Source organism: Aotus nancymaae, unplaced genomic scaffold (genome assembly GCF_030222135.1).
Source record: "Aotus nancymaae isolate 86718 unplaced genomic scaffold, 86718_ANA_hifiasm-v0.15.2.pri h1tg000059l, whole genome shotgun sequence".
NCBI classification, from domain to species: domain Eukaryota; kingdom Metazoa; phylum Chordata; class Mammalia; order Primates; family Aotidae; genus Aotus; species Aotus nancymaae.
In genome coordinates, this window is record NW_026988473.1 from 54,359,889 (window position 1) to 54,381,183 (window position 21,295).

At 39.0% G+C, this 21,295-nt stretch overlaps 1 protein-coding gene across 1 annotated transcript; it reads right to left on the bottom strand.

Annotated features, from left to right (window-relative positions):
- Positions 1 to 16,306: 16,306 nt before the first annotated feature.
- Positions 16,307 to 17,299, bottom strand: LOC105720138 (olfactory receptor 51M1). The gene has a single exon (XM_012456442.2). It carries the CDS (start codon positions 17,297 to 17,299, stop codon positions 16,307 to 16,309), a length of 993 nt encoding a protein of 330 aa, XP_012311865.2.
- Between the last annotated feature and the right edge of the window lie 3,996 nt (positions 17,300 to 21,295).

Genomic DNA, 21,295 nt, shown 5'->3' on the forward strand with positions numbered 1-21,295 from the left:
ATACTACCTGAGACTGGGTAATTTATAAACAAAAGAGGTATAATTGACTCACATTTCCACATAGCTGGGGAGGCCGTAGGAAGCTTACAATCATGGGAGAAGGGGAAGCAGTCTCCTCTTACCTGGCGTCAGGCAACAGAGAGTGAGCAAGAAGAGGAAAATGTGCCTTATAAAACCATCAGATCTCCTAAGAACTCAATCACTATCATAAAAGCTGCATGGGGGAAATTGCCCCCATGATCCAATAATCTCCAACCTGGTCCCTCCCTAGGCACATGGGGATTATGGGGATTGCAGTTCAATATAAAATTTGGGTGGGGACACCCGCTGAGCCAAACCACACAAAAGACCGTGGGCTTGTGCACCTACCACAAATGGAACTGGCTGCTGAGCCAGACCACACAAAAGACCGTGGGCTTGCGCACCTACCACAGATGGAACTGGCCGCTGAGCCAACCCACACAAAAGACCACGGGTTTGTGCACCTACCACAAATGGAACTGGCCGCTGAGCCAAACCACAAAAAAGACCACGGGCTTGTGCACCTACCACAAATGGAACTGGCCGCTGAGCCAAACCACACAAAAGACCACGGGTTTGTGCACCTACCACAAATGGAACTGGCCGCTGAGCCAAACCACACAAAAGACCACGGGTTTGTGCACCTACCACAAATGGAACTGGCCGCTCAGCCAAACCACACAAAAGACCACGGGTTTGTGCACCTACCACAAATGGAACTGGCCGCTGAGCCAAACCACACAAAAGACCACGGGCTTGCGCACCTACCACAGATGGAACTGGCCGCTGAGCCAACCCACACAAAAGACCACGGGTTTGTGCACCTACCACAAATGGAACTGGCCGCTGAGCCAAACCACAAAAAAGACCACGGGCTTGTGCACCTACCACAAATGGAACTGGCCGCTGAGCCAAACCACACAAAAGACCACGGGTTTGTGCACCTACCACAAATGGAACTGGCCGCTCAGCCAAACCACACAAAAGACCGTGGGCTTTTGCACCTACCACAAATGGAACTGGCTGCTGAGCCTCAGGTGGAACGGGGAAGCTCACTTCAGCAAGTCCCTGCCACTGAGGAATTCATATCTTCTTAGTCCTGGGGCCGGAATGCTGCCTCATTTTTTTTTTTAAGCTAATCAGAGTCCCTGTGAGTAGAGTAATGGGGAGAAAGTTAGGTTCCCTGAGGAGAAATTACCCAGGTAGTTACATCATCCTTTCTCAATATCCCGAGAACCTAAGAGAAACAAGCAAAGATATAAAGTCAGTATCTTTGTGAAATGAGTGTAATAATAGTATTTATCTAGCATATTGAAATAATATATGTAAATTGCTTAGAAAGTATCTGGCTTATAAAAAGTGCAGTATAAGGATTAGCTGATATAAGTATTGTTGGACAATTGTATCCTAAAGAAATAATACATTAGTCTTATTGAGGTCATTACCTATCACTTTTATGAATATGTATTTATTAAGAAAGGAGAAGGTCACAGAATTGTTAGTATCCAGAGAACATCAAGAGTGTTTAATTTCAGGAGATGACAAAATGTAAAGGGGTAAGCTAAAGCAAGAAAAGTTTCCAGATTGGGTTGGGGTAAGGATGGGGGAAAGATTAATCAGAAAGCTATGATGAATAGGGCTTCCCAGCATATGGTGGCTAGAGAGAGCTAGCAGAAAGTGGATAGTTCCACAACTAAATGTTAAGAAGAACTAAAAATATTGAACCAATGAGTCTTGACTGTTTGTATATGGCTGGTTTATCAGGTAATTGTCCGACAAGAGGAAAAATGTGATTTGTCTTGAAAGTCCACTATGACCCATTTATAAGACTTAATAAAACTGCTTTGAAAATACTTTTTTTTTGAGCCACTGGCTTAAAAAGAGAGAAGGAGGTTTTGTATAATTGCTGAAAAAACTCTTTAAATGATAGCTTATGTGCTATAGGTTGCTGTATATACATGTATATATACATATGTGTGTGTATAGAAAATCTAGAGGAAATAAATAAATTCCTGGACACATACACTCTCCCAAGACTAAATCAAAAAGAAGTCAAATCCCTGAATAGACCAATAACAAGTTCTAGAACTGAGAAAGTAATAAATAGCCTATCAACCGAAAAAGTCCAAAACCAGATGGATTTGTAATTGAATTCTACCAGAGGTACACAGAAGAGTTGGTACCATTTCTTCTGAAATGATTCCAAACAATTGAAAAGGAGAGACTCCTCTCTAACCCATTTTATGAGGCCAGCATTATTCTGATACCAAAAACTGGCAGAGATACAACAACAACAAAAAAGAGAAAACTTTAGGCCAATATTCCTGATGAACATCAGTGAAAAAATCCTCAATAAAATGCTGGCAAACCAAATCCAGCAGCACATCAAAAAGCTTATCTACCATGATCAAGTCGGCTTCATACCTGGGATGCAAGGCTGGTTCAACACACACAAATCAAAAAAACGTAATTCATCACATAAACAAAACTGAAGACGAAAACCACATGATTATCTCAATAGATGCAGAAAAGGCCTTTGATAAAATTCAACATCCTTTTATATTAAAAAAATCCCCTGAATAAACTAGGTATCGAAGGAGCATACCTCAAAATAATAAGTCATCTTTGACAAACCCACAGCCAATATCATACTGAATAGGCAAAAGCTGGAAGCATTCCCCTTGAAAACCAGCACAAAACAAGAATAATGTCCCTCACCACTCCTATTCGACATAGCATTGGAAGTTCTGTCCAGGGCAATCAGATAACAGAAAGAAATGAAGGTATTCACATAGGAAGGGAGGAAGTCAAATTGTCTCTGTTTGGAGATGACATGATCCTGTATCTAGAAAAAAAACCATTGTTTCAATGGTTTTTTTCCAAAAGCTTATTAGGCTGATATGTAAGTTCAACAAAATCTCAGGACACAAAATTGATGTGCAAAAATCACAAGCATTCCATACACCAACAACAGACAAGCAGAGAGCCAAATCATGAATGAACTTCCATTCACAATTGCTACAAAGAGAACAAAATACCAAGGAATACAGCTAACAAGAGACGAGAAGGACCTCTTCAAGAACTACAAACAACTGGTTAATGAACTCAGAGAGGACAAAAACAAATAAAAAAACGTCCATGGTCATGGATAGGAAGTGTCAATGTCATGAAAATGACTGTTCTGCCCAAAGTAATTGAGAAATTCAATGCTATTTCCATTAAACTACCATTGACATTCTTCACAGAATTAGAAAAAAAAAAAATTATTTCAAAATTTACATGGAACCAAAATGGAACCAAGACAACCCTAAGTTAAAAGAACAAAGCTGAAGGCATCCCATTACCCAATTTCAAACTCTACTATAAGGCCACAGTAACTGAAACAGCATGGTACTCTTACAAAAACAGATGCATAGACCAATGGAACAGAATAGAAAACTAAGAAACAAGACTGCATATCTACAACCGTCTGATCTTTGACAAACGTGACAAAAACAAGCAACAGGGAAAGGATTCCTTATTTAATAAATGATGCTGAGTGAACTGGCTAGCCATATGCAGAAAATTGAAACTGGACCCCTTCCTTATACCTTATACAAAAATTAATCCAAAATGGATTGAAGACTTAAATGTAAAACCCCAAATAAAAACTCTAGAAGAATATCTAGGCAATACCATTCGGGACATAGACATAGGCAAAGATTTCATGATGAAAACATCAAAAGCAATTCAATAAAAGCACAAATTGACCAATGGGATCTAATTAAACTAAAGAGCTTCTCTGCACAGCAACAGAAACTATCATCAGCATGAACAGACAACTTACAGAATGGGAAAATTGTTGCAATCTATCCATCTAACAAAGGTCTGATATCCAGAGTTTACAAGGAATTTAAACAAATTTACAAGAAAAATAACAAGCAACCCCATGAAAAAGTGGGCAAAGGACATAAACAGATACTTCTCAAAAGAAGACATAATTTGGGGGCCAACAAACATATGAAAAAAAGCCCAACATCACTGGTCATTAGAGAAATGCAAATCAAAACCACAATGAGATATTATCACATGCCAATTAGAATGACAATTATTAAAAAGTCAAGAAATATTAGATGGTGGTGAGGCTGTGGAGAAATAAGAAAGCTTTCACAGTATTGGTGGGACTGTAAATTAGTTCAACCATTGCAGAAGACAGTGCAGTGATTTCTCAGAGACCTAGAACCAGAAATATCATTTGACCTAGCAATCTCATTACTGGGCATATACCCAAAGGAATATAAATTATTCTATTATAAAGATACATGCATGAGTATGTTTATTGCAGCACTATTCGCAATAGCAAAGACATGGAATTAACCCAAATGCCCATCAATAATAGACTGGATAAAGAAAATGTGGCACATATTCACCATGGAATACTATGCAGCCATAAAATAGAAGCAGATAATGCCCTTTGCAGGGACATGAATGGAAATGGAAGCCATTATCCTTCACAAACTAACACAAGAATAGAAAACCAAACCCTGTATGTTCTCACTTAGAAGTAGAAGCTGAACGAGACACATGGACACAAGAGTAACAACATCACACACTGGGGCCTGTTGGGGTGGGGGTCAGGGAAGGGAGACCATCAGGAAATACAGCTAATGCATACTGAGCTTAATACCTAGATGATGGTTAGGTGCAGCAAAAAACCACGGCACACATTTACCTATGTAACAGATCTGCACATCCTGAAAATACACCCTGAACTTAAAATAAAATAAAATGTTAAATTGCAGATAGGCAAAGAGTCTAGTGTAATTTCAGTTTTAAATAAATTATATGTTATATTCTAATTTATCAGATTCAGATTAGAATAGGGAAGTGATCTGACTCATAGATGGCTTGTATTAAAAAAGAAAACAATCATTTTGATTACAAACAGAACCCAGGTACAGCTTGATGCAGTAGTAAAAAACAATCCATATCTCCTTTTGTTGACCATGAATCTACATTAACATTGGGGATTCATCTAATTTGTGGGGTAAGGTAGAATATTCGATGGAGAAAGGGATTAACCTAGGGATATTAGCTGTTAGCCTAGGTTGTCCCCGGAAATCCAAATATCTATCTATCTATATATAGTGTCATAAAGCCTTATGGGAACAAGCCACACAACTTCTTCAGAGAAACTTGATTTGTTTTTGAAGGGTTTAATGTCAAGGATGCTGCTCTCTCTACCTGGAAAAAACTAAGCTCAGGTTTTTATTCCATTCCACCTTCTTTTGTGTTTTAATATCTTCATTAGTTTTTTCATGTGAAGGGGAACCTTCCTCCTTTCACTCATCCTCCATCCAATATGGCTTATAGCTTAGCAATAATAGCACAAAGCCATGCAATGGCCTGAATACCCGACGCTGGCATCACTGTAGCTTGGAGTGATTCAGAAGTCTATAGCTCAAAGATCCTTGCTAGTCTGATGTTTGTTAACCCTCTTATGGAAAGCCAATGAGAAAAAATTCTCTTTCATTTCTTTTGCATTTTTATGCTCTAGGTATTGAATTGATTGCAGGTGGGAAAAGAGAAGAATGCTTGGAAATAACAGTCTGCAGAAGTGCAGGGACTGCACAGGCAGTCCTATGTAGCACAACTAGAAGACAATGATTGTTTGTAAGTACAAGAGCACAAACAAACATTAGGTGTTTGTTTGACCCAGGTGACGCTGGGTCAGACAGAGAATAATGAAGAAGTGAGAAGTGGCAGTCATCAGGGGAGTTGGGTTTGTTATGCAGCTGGCTGCATGAGATGAAGGGGCCAAGGCCTTTGCTACAAAAAACAAAAGAGTGGAGGGTAAACAGACCTATGAAAGAGAGACATTAAAAAACAGAACCAACTGTTGCGATAAAAAAGAACTAGATTTGAAGACAAATTAGATGCTTTGCTCCCCTAGGTTTTAAGTGTTCCACTCTTACCATAAGAATTTCTGCCACACACAACTTGTCCGTGTCTCAAAAGAGAAGGATTTTTATGACACAAGGAAAGAGAAAATAAAATGTGTATTAGAAATGAACTACAACTCAGAAAAAAAAACCCTAGGAAGGTTTTGCCCACCTGAATGGATTTTCTGTCATCCTGATCCCAAAGCCTGGGCTTCTAAGGGTGAGCCTAAGTCCTCCTCTATGAATCTTAACAAGCTCAGATGTCAACTCTTCTGTGATGTTTTCTTCCCACTCATATATATAGTTAATCACCTACCTTTCAATCTAGTTTGTCCCAGACCTGGTGTCCAGTGCCCCAGCTGGAGACAGAGGCTGACTAGTTTTCATATTTATTATGACTCCAGAGCTAGTCCTTCCTGTTTCCCAATTTTACTGGTCAATCCTCTGGGAGACACAGGCAAATTAGTCTTAAAAGGGTGTGCTGCTTGTGGGCCTGCAGGAATAATTGGGCCAAAAACAGAGGATCTCGGAAGTACTCTCTGGGGAATCATAAGTCAAATTCTGAGAAAATAAACAGTGTGTGTGTGTGTGTGTGTGTGTGTGTGTTTCTGTTTTTCTGTGTAAGCATGATTTTATGTGCATATGCACATTTGTAAGTTTATATAAATGTACGTGTAAACACATGTGTATGCCTCTATCTATATGCAGGTATATGCATAACCATGCTCCTTTATGTAGAATTTTGTTAGCAAGTTTCCATGAATCTGTGAGCATGTATATCATCCCACATATACATGTACCAATTGAGTGTGTTTGTATTCATGTCATTATGTGTGTATGCATGCACTGCATTTTTCTATACACACGTATGTTTGTATAACATGTATTTTTTCAGAGATCCTTCTTAAATACCCTAATGCTTGTTTCCTACTCATTCTTATATGCTAAATCTTGTTGGTCAGGAGAAGTTTTGTGTCCTATGGGCACAGGCAGAAACTATGTTGTGCTGAAACTGGTAAAGTCTAACCTAAGAAACTGAATTTATAACTTTTGCTTAGAGCTGTTATTTTTTTATATATATATTAGTGACTCAAGGATATACCTCAATCACATTACCACCTACAGTTTTGACATACTTTTAATCTCAATTTTTCACTCTGTGGTTTTTAATCTAGGCTTTTGTTTCTCCTGGGTATGTTTTCTTTGGTATATGGGCTCAAGAAGAAGCTAGATCCTTGTTCACTGCATTATTCCGGCTCAGAATCCATGTCATGTTACCCTCTGCATTAACCTTTCCTGAATCACCCACAGAACTGGAAGTCAAAGCACCCGATTTTGCTGTCTGTTTTTCCTAATTTCACTTTTTAGTTGTGAATATACAAACTGTCTCTGAACCCATAAAAAAGAGTAGATATTTAAAATGTTATCTGACTATACTTCATTGCAAGCAGAATCCCACTCCCAAAGAAATCATTGCCACAGTTACCTTTACAAAGCAGCCCTTGGCCTTCTCTGGCTCTCTTCTTCCCCTTGCTCTTGCCCCTGAGACTCACCATTGATATTTTATTTTGTACCGGGCACTACCCTGGTGGCCCCTCAACCATCGGCCTGAATTCTAGTCCTAACCACACTCTCTGTAGATGATCATCTCCCCAGCCTCCCCTGAAGGAGTATCTGCCATATGTAGATCTGAGAGGTTTTCCAGTCCAGAGTTGCCAGGGTGATTCCTTCATTTTCAACTGCTCAGTTGCTCCCATATTTTGAATTCTCACTAAATAATGATAAACTTGGCCATAGAAACACTCATTGTATGACAGTATTCCTGTGATCACTTTGTACTCGAAAGACTCATGAGTAGGATCCCTAACCCAGTCCAGTTGCCGCAGGAAATGCCCAGAGATTCTTCTGACATAAGCACTCTGGTTTCATGTGAGTCAGCTGCACTCCCCCAGCCTTTACAAGCTCTGTGTGCCATGTGTAATTCCTTGTTTCCCAAATATAGAGAAAGTGATGGCTAAGAGATCACACCGGGATGAGGAAATCTCTTGGCAAAATTAGTAAATCCTAATTGGTCAATATTAAAGTACTTGGTCAACATTCAAGTTCTCTAATAACATTTAAAGATAAGATTTCCTGTTTCTCTGCCATAAATACCTTAACTTGTGCCCCCAGAAGAATTTCTTTCTATTTTCTCTGAAATAAACAGGGATTAAGTGATCTTGGCTTTTATGACAGCTTATATGTGCAGAGCCCTTATGTTCCGGAGATGGCTTAGAGTCCTATCCTGAGTCCGCCCACCTTCTTTATGTAAACAGAAAAAAAACCTGTCAAATTAGAACATATGTTTTGTAAATGAGAATCAAAAAAGGATAAATATGTCATGGATGAAAGACCATGTTAGGAGAGGAAGCAAACACATTTCATAATAGCAAGGTATTTTAATTTATTTTATTTATCTGGTTGCTTTCCAGTCATCACATTTGAGGGGCCTGGTTGGAAGGAGCCATTGTTATTTCTATAGACTTCACAGTGCTTATTTATGTAAATAAGGAAAGCTCTTAGAGATATTTGGCAGTTATCATTAAGTTGTTACGTGCTTTACATGCATTTTCTTCTTTAATTCCCACTATATTTACCATTTGATTTTGATTTTTAAATGAGGAGCACAGGTCTTAGAGAGACTAGGCAAATTAAAATCATTTTAATTTATCCTCACAATGGTAACCAATATCACAAATGATTAATTTATTGTATTGTATTATTTACACATTGAAATAAAATAACTGTAGCACATTGTTATTCTGTTCTCACTTCATATCACTTTCCTTTGACTTTTTTCTTAAGCATGACTTAAACACATTCATATTTCTTTGCATGTTTTATAATTATTTTTGCTGAAAACTGGTCATTTTAAGTAATACGTTGTGGCACTTCTGAATTTTACTTTTTTTCTGGAGTGCTATAATTTATTATTCTAAAATAACTTGTCTATACTTAAAATGTTGTTAAAAATCCTGTCCATTGTAATACATATTGCTACTGACCTCTCTGCTCAGATTAGTTCTTATTTTTATTTTTTAGCATGTCTTTATAGGGTGTCACCCTTGTGTCTGCATATTTTGGTGGTCAGCAATTTATGTTGTCATAGGTTGCACTCAAATATCTTGACTCAGTAAGGTCTCTTAGAAAGTAGGTGAGAGGCCAAGTGCGGTGGCTCACGCCTGTAATCCCAGCACTTTGGGAGGCCGAGGCGGGTGGATCACGAGGTCAAGAGATCAAGACCATCCTGGTCAACATGGTGAAACCCCGTCTCTACTAAAAATACAAAAAATTAGCTGGGCATGGTGACGCATGCCTGTAATCCCAGCTACTCAGGAGGCTGAGGCAGGAGAATTGCCTGAACCCAGGAGACGGAGGTTGTGGTGAGCGGAGATCGCGCCATTGTACTCCAGCCTGGGTAACAAGAGCGAAACTCTTGGCACTTGATAGAGAGGGCATTGTCAATTTCAAGAGGCTTATTCACTCTGGGGAAGGTGGTAATGTGTTTGAAGTTTGTCTGGGCAGTTAGCACAAGGGCTTCTGCTATAACTGGACACCAATCTCCTGCTGGATGTTCTGGCCTTTCTGCAATGCCTGAACTTGATGGCCCCTTGATTATCCACTGACCTCACCAGCAGCCTAAACTCTTCTTCTGCATTCTGCACTATTTTAATTAATGCCATTTAATTATTTACTTAACTCTATGATAGTAAGCCTCAACAAAGGTTTTTCCTACTCCTGTTCTTGAACAGGTAATAAAAGATAGGCTTAAAAATATTTCTCTCATAAAATTTATGTAGCTCAAACATAGAATGTTCATCTGCTTTAAAAACCTGCTACTGTCAAATTTTCTTCTTTGTATAAACTCACTGCTTTCAAGCTTTTTCCTTACTTTAGAAGACGTGACCTCTAACTTTTAAAGCAAAATTAGGATGCTTGTTAGGTTTCCTCATCTGATCTGCTCTCCATTTTCCACCTCCTTATTGTCATTATGTAATTCTCTCCATCTGTCCATATGATCACAAAAAGATCTATTCTGCTTCTTTCCAAACTCAATGTCTCAGGACTCAGGTGTAATCTCAGGGCCCCTGATGGTCTCATTCTTCTCACAAAGTCTTACTAAGCCAACCTATGCAGCCTGTGTCTTTAAGGCTGCTACCTTTACTCTAATTCCTGACATATCTTTCTCTTAAAATGTAGTTACAGAGTGTACAAACACACCATATATCCATTGATTTTTCTTTCTGTTCTTTCTAAGATATGCTACCTCAGAAATCAAGGTGGACACCTGGCAGAATTTACAGGACTTTAATAAATCATGTAAACTTCCAGGTAAATTAGGTAAACTTATAGAGCAATACTTTCTATATAGGTATTGCAAAAAGAGCTGCATATCAATAAGTGTACCTTGAAACAGCAGAAACTATGACACAGCCTATTTCTTTCTCAAATTAATTACTCAATACTAAAAACAAGGGCACCTGGGAAGATGCTCACTAGGCAAGCATTGCTATTCTTGATGTTAGTGTCTGATATAATATTTATTCTGTATTCTCATTGGTAAAATAAAGATAGTATTTTATAATTAAAATGGATATGAATTTTACTAGAAATACCATCTATACGTAACTTAGGACAGAGGCTGGACTACAATAAATGATAAATATATTTGTTATTGCTCACAGGTCAAAAACTGATTTCAAGTTTTCTAATGTTGTTTGTACTCTTTACTCCTCCTACTATACAGGAATAAACTCCAGTTCATCCCTTAATGTGATAATGATTATGATCTTGGCAGATGCTGCCATTTACCTTTGAAGGACTGGGATCACCTGAGAGTCCCAGGGACTAAGGGAGTAAGTGGGGGACAGTGAGAAGGGTGAATACTGAGGAATATGTCTCAGTGTACACCTAGTGACAAAAACTAGGGCTGAGGAACAGACTGAAGGAAGAGGCTGAGAAAAGGAGGTGCAATGAAGGTCAGAGAGGAGAGAGATGAGAGAGAAAATGGTTCTAACAGGTAATATTGGGTGCATCATCATTCAAGAAGTGAAGGGGTGCAGCTGAAGACAGTGAGAAAGCAGAACAATGGAGCAGGTGGTAAAAGCTAGTGAGAAACACGTGAAGAATAGAAAAGAGCCCCCTGGTGTTAGCAGGAAAGGGGGTCATATAACTTAGAAGAAACTGAGATGTAAGGCAGAGAGGAAAGGGATGAAGAGCCTGAAGAATGGGCAGCTATGGGTCAGAGGAGAGAAACTGAGGCCAGAAATGCTTGCAGAGAGAACTGAGAAGGGAGGAAGGGAATTGAGGATCAGTAAAGAGAAAATTCAGGGAAAACACTTTGAGTGGAAGCTTAGGAACCAAGAGTACAGGAGGGAGGCAGGAGGAGAAACAGAGAGAGAGGTGGAAGGGCAGAGTGGGAGCCTCAATGACAGAGAGGGAGAAAAGAAGAGGACTGAGGAAAAGAGAAAGACTCCCAAGATGCAATAGAAGAGAGAGGGCTGGGCTGCAGAGAGAGAAGGGAATGGGAGACGTGTGCAGACACTACTGAGGGACCAACAGGGAAAACCCATGTGCCATAGGAGGGTGAGGTACCAAGGAGTCTAAAGGGTTCATATCTAGGGGAAGAGGCCAGAGAATCCCCCACAGCCCACTGTTCAGCCTTCTCATCTCACGTCCACTGCACAGTGAAGCCTCTATCTATTGCAGTCATCATCCTTCAATATCCATGGGAGATTGGGTCCAGGAACCCTTACTGTGGATACCACAATCCACAGGTGCTTATGTCCCTTATTCAGTCCCCTAGGGGCAGTACTGTGTGTAGACTGCATGTGGCCCTGTCTAGGCAGTCTCATTAGGTAGTGAGTGTGGTTAAAAGCAGTGTCTCTGGGATCAGAGCTGTATTACAATAATAACTTCAATAGCTCTTCACTCTATGATTGTGCAAATTGTTTGATTAATCTCAATTTCCTCATCTGAAAAATCGAGACAATTCCACCTACTCTGTAGATTCGAGAGCCATTCATATGCAATTTTAAATGTGGTGCATGCAGTTAAATGTAAATACTCAATAGGCACATTTCATTATTTGTACTTTCCAACATTGCAGTGAGCAGTGTTGCAGTGATCTATAAGAGCAAGTTGGAAAATGATCTGACAACAATGAAGAGTAAGACACTTGGAGTGGGAAGCCCTGAGCTCTTGAACAGTTTTTCGGACAAGCCTTCCATATGGCTTTGGTGAAGTTATTGAATCCTATATCTTAGCTTTTTCCTATGATGAAAGATTTCCACATGGGGCCTGCCTCCTTTTGAGATAAGTTATTAGGTTTAATGGTGCTGTGGAGGAAAACACTGACGTGTTAGAAGCCTCATCAATTGGGGCAATTGTTGAGATTATGTTTCCTTGCCTGCCGTAATCCTGTATCATTCACTACAAGGCATAGCCCAGTAACACGTCCAGGTCTGTCTTCCTCATCAAAAACATCATGGGAGATATGACAGAACAGCTGGCCTATTCCATAACCCTACATATAGTCCTGCTAGATAAGATATATCAGAGAGGTCACTGCAATGACTTCCTTTATCCACAAAACAAAGGACCTTCAACAACTTACTGGTCCCTTCTTCTCTGTAGCTTCTTTTCCCCGCAGCCCTTTCACTCCTGTGGCAGCCTTTTCTGGTTAACTCAAGATGCTGTTCTACATGAGCTGCACTGGCACTTACAAAGCTGTCTCTCTCCCTTGGGTCTTGAGCCCTCAAAAGAATTTCCCTAGATGGATGCAGACCTGATGAATGCCAAAGAGGGATTAGCATCCTCCCAGAACATAGTCTCTGAGATGCCTAGTTACCTTACATGGAAAATTAGTGACCCATGAGCACGCTTAGGCAGTATTTCAGTGAGCCAGATGGTCCATTACTCTCTTCTCTCCCCAGCTGCCAACTTTATATGAAAATGTATTGGGTGGTTCTCAGTCCTCTTTTCTGTCTTTCTTTTCTTTTCCCAACCAAAACTCCCTTGAGACTCTTGTTCCAACCTAGTAGATTCACTGTCATTTATTGGGCAAATATGTAAAGATCACAAGTTTTGGGTTAGATAGTTGGATGCAAGCATTAATAAGACACAATCTTTGTCTTTGAGAAAATCACTGTCTTCTCCAAGAGGTTTATGTGAGAAAAAACATCTCTCCCAGAGGGAGCAAAAACAGGCTTCCCAGGTGATACAAATATTTAGCAAGCTTTCCTTACATTGGCTGCACTACCATTCACAATAGGGAACATTTTATATAGAGGGGGAAGCATGTACAAAAGCTCAGAGTTGTCGCGAAGTGAGACATAAAATTATATGAACATCAATTATATGCACATTTGTGTTTTACAAACACTGTCAATTTCAAAGGCTTAGAGAGGCTTGAGGATATTAAGTAATGGAATAATTGTAAAGATTTCTGCCTGCAGGAATATAGGCCTGTGCTGAGGAATGGACCAGATCATTTACAGCAGATACTGTCATTAGCATGAATATATACAACTTTGGCTGATTTTATCTGTTGTTGTTTTTTTTTGGTTTGTTGTTGTTGAAGTAGTGGAGTATAGTTAAAACTACAAGCACCACAGTAGGGGAGCACTGTCAAACTTGGTATAATATTGGGCAAGATATTTTGTTTCGGAGCCTCAGTGTACTTATCTGTAAAATGGGTAATCTTGTAGTACCCATCTCATAAGGTTATTATCAACATAAGTCACTTTATGTTGATAATAACCTTATGAGACAATAACCTTATAAGCCCTTAAAATAATACCTAGGTTATAATGTGCTTAAAAAACTATTAGGTGCAAAATAGAAGGTACTCAGTACTTTCTACCGAGTTTTTCTGTGAACCTAGAACTCTTACATTAAGTCATGTCTACTAAAAAGTATTTAGTACAATAATTTTATGTTACTGTTTACTGTTGCTTTCTGTTCTTGATGCTAAATGGAAAAATAGATAATATATTCTGGGAAAGGGAACAAGAAAGTTAGGGAGAAGCCAAGTGATTGGACTTCCTTCTGGAGAACATGGAAAACATGGCATGCTCTGAGACCAGTGACCCTGTTTGGAGAGGAGGTCCAGCATAATGGTTTAAGAAAATCAGACATGCTTGATACTGAATTTCAGTTTTGGCTTATTTTAGAAATTTGACTAAGGAAATTTCCTTTCCTCTGTGAACCTCAGTTTCCTGATTTTAAAACATTGAAAATGATAATACCTCCCTACTTCACAGGTTTGGTGAGAAAATTAAATGAAATAATGAAAATAAAAAATACTCAGTGCTGTCTACCATGAGTTAAATGCTTAATAAATATTAGCATTTATCATCATCATAATTATCAGCTTCATTGTCATCTTCAGCATAATCATATATAACCTTTTATAGTCATTGTAAATTGCTCTTTTTGGATTATAAAGCTGAAATATCTTCTTCAAAAAATTTGTATAAGGCACAGATGGAGAAGTGCATATAGAAAATAAGATTATATATAACAGTTGTTTTCCTCTTGACACAAATATTTATAGCCTTTTACATAGTGATCGTTTTGTACATAATATTGCTTATCATTTTTCATTTAATATTTTGCTAACACAGCTTCCTAACCATTTAAATGTCATTTTATAAAAAATAGTTTATCAAATGAATATGCTTTGATTTATGTAACATTTTTGTCCTAGACATTTTGAGTGCTTACATTCTTCAAATTATGAACAATAACACAATTAAATTATAATATATACTTATTAAATAGTTCAACACATATTTATTGATCACTAACCTAGGAGCTGGATCTAGAACAGTGAGCAAACAGGAAAACAATTTTGCCACAAGTAGCTGGGATTACAGCATGAGCCACCACGTCTGGCCGTATGGTAATTTTAACCTGTAGGAGGACGGGTGGAGGATCTAGGGGGCATGAGTAAAGTAGAACTGGGAAAATTAAGAAGACATCACCTTGATGGATGCCAGCAGAAAGGCATCTTCTTGGGCTTCTGAATGTGAAGAGAAGTTACTCAAGACAAGAAGAGAACTTCTGTTAGCTCCGGATCCCACTTTATGTATCCATATGTCCACCAATACATTTAGTATTTGTTTATTGAGTATATAGTGTGGGCCAGGAATCGTATTTATATAGGTTTACTGGCGAGCAAGACATGCATAATTCCTCCAAGGATCTTGATTTAATCTAATGGACACACACACACACCTTCATAAACAGGACATTACTGTGTGACAAATGTTATAACAGGAAATTCAGGGCACTGTGGAAGCAAACAGATGGAGCATTTGGTGTGCCACTATTGGAAAGGGGGGAGCTATCTGTGAAAATGTCCTTGAGGAAGCAACCTCAAAGCTGAGACTCCCACACGGATTGCATTTAGTCACTCTAGGGACAGGCTGGTTAGCCAGCATAAAGTTTGTTTCCTCCTGAGCAATGGGATTGTGACTTCCACATGTTTGTGAGTTTCCTTAGCTGAAGCTTTCTCACGTTACAGGTCATTGTTCAATATCACACAACGAAAGCACTTACAAGTAAATGCTGATTTTAGCTTAATGTCAGAACTGAGGTTTTAAGGTAAAATCAGAGATGAGAGGAGTCAAGGATAGGGTCAAAGTCTCCTTCTAGAGGAACATGGTCAGAAGAGAGCATAACCTCAGAAAGCTGCGGTGAGGGGTGTTGCTTGAACCAGGTGTTGGGGAAGAATGCAGGAGTTCTGAGGTTTCCGATGTGACTTGGGGGTCTGAAATTCACTGCTGACCAGGATAGAAAAAGATGAGAAGTAACTTGACAAGGTAGAGAGGACCGAAGCAGTCCCAAGGAGCCATGGAAGGAGGTGTATTTCTGGAGGTGAGTTAGAGCAAATGGCATTTACCTGGTCTCTGCCAGCCTCTGTCCTGGGTGCTCTGTTATTTATTGCCCTTTTTAGTTTTTATTTAGTTTCCTTTTAAAGTTTTAGTTACATTGATGATGACCTCCAATAAAGCAACCACCTGGGCAGCTTTATTCATTACATTCAATTTATTACATTGATGATGACTTTCAATAAAGCTGCCTTCTGGGCAGTTTTGATGCTACCAAAAATGCCAGTTCTCAGATGTAGGAGGAAACATTATAATTTAAGCAAGAGAGGTCAGTTTTTTTAAAGTCACAACTCACAAAATAAATTTGCCCATACTTTATTTAGGACAGGGGCAAAAAATCTTTGCGAGCATGGGGTATGATGATACATACTCAATGCGCCAAATTTTCAGTCCAATTTGAGGCCTTCTTATAGGCGTCTAGGGGCAGTTTTAGCCCCAGAACTCAGAACTGACCTTTTTAAGACCTAGGAACTTGATAATGGCACGGCGAATCTCCTTGGTCTTAATACTGTATATGATAGGGTTAAGCATGGGAGGCACAAAAAGGTAGACATTAGCCATAAGAAGATGAATAGCAGGTGGGGCATGCTTCCCAAAACGGTGAACCAGGGACAGCCCTACCATGGGCACAAAGAATACTAGCACAGCACAGAGATGAGCAGTGCATGTCTGAAAGACACGGCGCTGCTCCTCTGGGGAGGCCAGGGCTGCTACCGTGTGCAGGATGAACCCATAGGACAGTGCGATGAGCACCAGGTCTAGCATCACAGTGAAAACTACCACCATCAGTCCATACAGATTATTGAAGGTGGTATCTGTGCAGGCCAGCTGTATCACTTCCTGGTGCAGGCAAAATGAGTGGAAGAGAACCACAGATCCACAGTAGGGAAAAGCCTTCAGGAGGAGCACAATAGGGATAGTGGCCACAGGTCCCCGGAAGATGACAATTAGGCCTGCCCTGACCATTCGTTGGCCAGTGACAATGGCTGAATACCTCAGAGGGTGGCAGATAGCCACAAAGCGGTCAAAGGACATAATGAGGAGCACTGAGGACTCCATGAAGGAAAATGAATGGATGCAGAACATCTGGATTTGGCACGCTCCAAAGTAGATACTATGGGAGTTAAACCAGAAGATCCCCATAGTGGTGGGCAAGGTGGACACAGACAGCCCCAGGTCGGTGAGGGCCAGCAAGGATAGTAGGTAGTACATGGGTGTGTGCAGACGAGGATTGGTCTTAATAATGGTCAGGATGAAACAGTTGCCTGAGATGGCCACCATGTACATAAAGAAAAAGGGTATGAAAATCCAGTGTTTGATGGCTTCCGATCCAGGAAAGCTGGTGAGATAGAACATGGGGCTAAACTGAGTAGCGTTGGAGAGTAGCATGAATTGAGGACTGAGTGAATATTGGGCTGACATCCTCGGGGACTGAGCTGAAAATAAATGGATATTTCTCGTTATTAATTCTTCAGCTTCACTAAGATTCACAACATCATAAACGATTCCATGGTCATCATCACCTTTAGTATTACTCCACCCTTATCAATTCCACCACTCTCACTATTTTACTGAACTTTCTTTGATAACATTGCCCTCACCAGTTTCCCTCTGTATCTCTACTATTTCTGTTCCTCTCAGCCTTTATGCTGGTGTGTCTTTATTGCTCCACCCTTAAGTATAGTTCTTCTCATCCTTGGCAATTTTCTGGCCATATTCTATTATTTCTCCTTAGACAATGTCATCCACTCTCATGATTTCATTTATCATCCATATATTGATAAATATCAAATGTATAATTCCAGAAGTTGTCGTCCTCTCTTTTGATTTCCAGGCTCACATATCTAACAACATCTGTACTTTTCATTATCTCAGTGGCCCAAGTCAAGTATCATGTTTTATGTTGGACTTCTCCATATCACATCTCTCCTTGGTATCTAATCAACTAATCACCAAGTCCTGGGGATTCTGTTTACTGAATACCTAAAGTCTGTTTACTCATCATCACCTTCATTGATACTGTTCTAATTCAGATCACTCTTTCTGGACTATTCCAGTGAATTCTCTTTTGTACTACTCTATTCAATTGACTACTATATAGCAGGAGAGATATATACATAGACAAGTTTTATATGAAGTAAAAAAGGTTTAAAATGACATTCAAGACCCTACCTTATTTTCTCTCTGCGCATATCCTATTTTTTATCTATCCTAATTTTCTCTGTTATATTCACAGTGTTAATAACACTAAACAATTCTTCCAGTTTATCTAGGATTCTTGCTTACATGTAAACATTTGTATTTTCATTCTTCCTGGAATAAAAACAATTTTTCCTGAGATAGCTTTCCCTTAATCTTTGCCTAGTTAACTTGCACTAACATATCCCACCTCAGCTGGGTTGTATCAGCTGGGCTGTCCCCTTCAGAAGGTCTTCTTAAGTCCTTCAGGTTTAGTTAGGATGCTCCCTCTCCAATGTGTTCCTATAGCTCACTATGCGTTAATTACCGTGGTACTTTCCTTGCAGCGTTGTCAGTTTCTCTATTACCTCTATAATGTGAATTTCTTGTGGACATAAACCATGACTGTCTGTTTAAATTTTAGTTTTAGCTCTAGGCCTTGGCTTTTTGAGCCACCACATCATTGGAACCCTTTAAATATTATTTGAATAAATTATTAGATATGTAGCATTACCATTAATCTTATTTCAGTAATTATTTATTAACTGATTCAATAAGTACATATTGAAATTTTATTACATGGCAGATATGATTCTATTAGGTTGATGCAAAAATAACTGTGGTTTTTACCATTAATTTCAATTGCAAAAACTGCAATTACTTTTGTACCTAGGTATTGAAAATACAATAAACAGAAACAAAACAGAGACAAAGGTTAACACACACACATATATGTATATACAACAATACAAGGTAATGTAATGCAATAAATTAGTGTGGATAAAGGAGGAAGGTGAGAGTGACGCATTTTATATAAGGTAGTCAGAGAAGAGAAATGGAGTAAAGGGGGAAGGTGGAGCGATGCATTTTATATACAGTAGTCAGAGAAGACCTCTCTGAGGAGGTAATTTTAGAGAAGCAATCGGAATCAGAAGGCAAGTGTACGGCTATCTTAGAGAAAAACATTCAAGGAAGGAGGAAGGACAAGTGAAAGTTCCTGAAACAGAGAGCAGCTTGACAAGTTTAAAAGACAAAAAAGGCCAATGTATATTCAATGGAGGAAGCAAGGTGGGGAGACCCTTGTCTCCCTGTGTGTGGCCTTGTTAGACCCTAACACCCTGTAACATTATCTTTAGCCAGGGCCTTCCTGCTTTGCCACCTTTCCACTCCCACCTTTTCCCAGTCAACATGCCCATATCATTTTTTCTTCAAGTCCCCACGCATACTTCTCTTGTTTTTATTCTTCTATATTTATTGCTTTCTTGGCAAAACCACTCCTGTTTTTCCCACCAGTAAATGTTTGCTGATCCTTTAAGACTTAGTACAAATATCACTTGTTCTGACAAATGTCTCCTGACTTCCTTTTGTAGTGTTAGGTAAATCTCTCTCTGTTCTCACGTAGTACCTGTAATGTAGTATTAAGGTGTAAACACACACACATTCTTTATATTTTTATATTTATATATACTTATTGATACTTACATATATATACTTGTATTTAGAATACACATACATGTATATAAGTACAAATATGTATAAGTTTAAATAACATATATAAGTGCATAGATTTATTCATATATTTTATCGAATATACATTTTAGTATATACATTATATATTTATATACTTTATATACTTACATTTGTACAACATATACTATTTATATATTATATATTTATATATTTTTATATATATATTTATATATTATAGGTAGTATTTATAAATATTATTTATTATATGTGTTTAGAACATAAACTTTTATTGGCAAAAACTGCCATTAATATTGCACCAACCTCATAATTCGCTTTTTTTTGAACTGACTAGACTGAAATTCTCTAAAGACCCCTGGAGCCCGACAGTGTCTAAGATGTGGTAGATACCACTATATATTTTGCCACACGAAAAACTAAATGGGTGAATAAATAAAGTACTCACCTCTAGTCCTGATTCTTTGTGTCTGGGGTTCTGTTGTCAGCTCTGTGTTCACCAACTTCGGAGTGATGAGATGGACAGGGAGAGGGATCTGGTGGGAGTGAGATGTTTATACGGAGGCAATGACAGGGCTGGGGATTATTTCTCTTGGAAAGGATATTTGTTCTTGAGAAGGAAGCATTAGGGGGTTTCTCCTAGCAAGGGAGACAATTGTCCATGGTAGGAGAGCAATACTTTTTTCATGTCTACTAAGCAACAGAGGAGTCCACTCAGAACAATCAGTTACGTCTAATTACAACATACTTATAATATTCAAGGCAGAGTAGATTCAGCTTAGATCACAGGAGAAAATTCCCAAAAAGAGAGATTTTCAGTATACAATGAGTAATTGGCTCCTTACCTTACTTATGTCTAAATATTCTTTTGTTTGAATTTAATGTTAGTTATTTTTTAAATGAACTATATTGATGGAGGACATTGTTTCTTGTAAATAGGAGAATATGAAAAAGAAGCTGCATGTAAACACAAGGACCCGAACCAGATTATTCATTTTTGAGCCCCTAGAGAACATTTCCACAATGGTCAAACTCATCTGTAGGCATGCCTGTTTTGAGTACGATAGAGGAGGATTTCGGAAGGGGAAGGTCATATCCTGGATACTGGTGAAGTTACAAGGTGATGTTTGGATTAATATAAGCAGATTGAGGATGGGATCTTTTCTATGTTCACTGGACCAGCACACAAAATGCATTTAATAATTTGTTGAATAAGTGAATGACTGTTTTGCTGATGAGAGAAAAGAGATGGTGTGTGTACCAGATAGCTCAGCAGGAAGGAGTATAGAGACCAGAGGGCTTCTGACATCCTAATCTCTGGACATGATCCGGGAAGCGGCTGGCCTGGCTATGCAGGCACTCATCCGGGGAGTGAGGCAGCCCTGCCTCCAAGCCTTCCTAACAGAATGTTGCAGCTGAGCTCTCCTGTTTTCCAGCAAGAGAAGGTCCTATTTTTTGTTCCTTTCTCTGGCTCTGGTTCTGTGCATAGACTCTGAGAATATCAGAAGAGATTCTATAAGGACCCTGGATTCTAAGACTACATTTTCCAAGTGAAAAATCAGGACAGTAGTGAGACTCACCAGCAGGTAATAACAAAAATGTGAAGCCAAGTAGTGGGTTCCAAAGAAATAAAGAAGAGTATAGATAAGGATGGCACAGGGTCCTTGAGAGGCACCAGGCTGTGGCTGTCACAAAAGGATTTATCCTCCTAAGGACCATGGCTCCAGCTGGGAGATCCTAATGGTAAACAAAGGG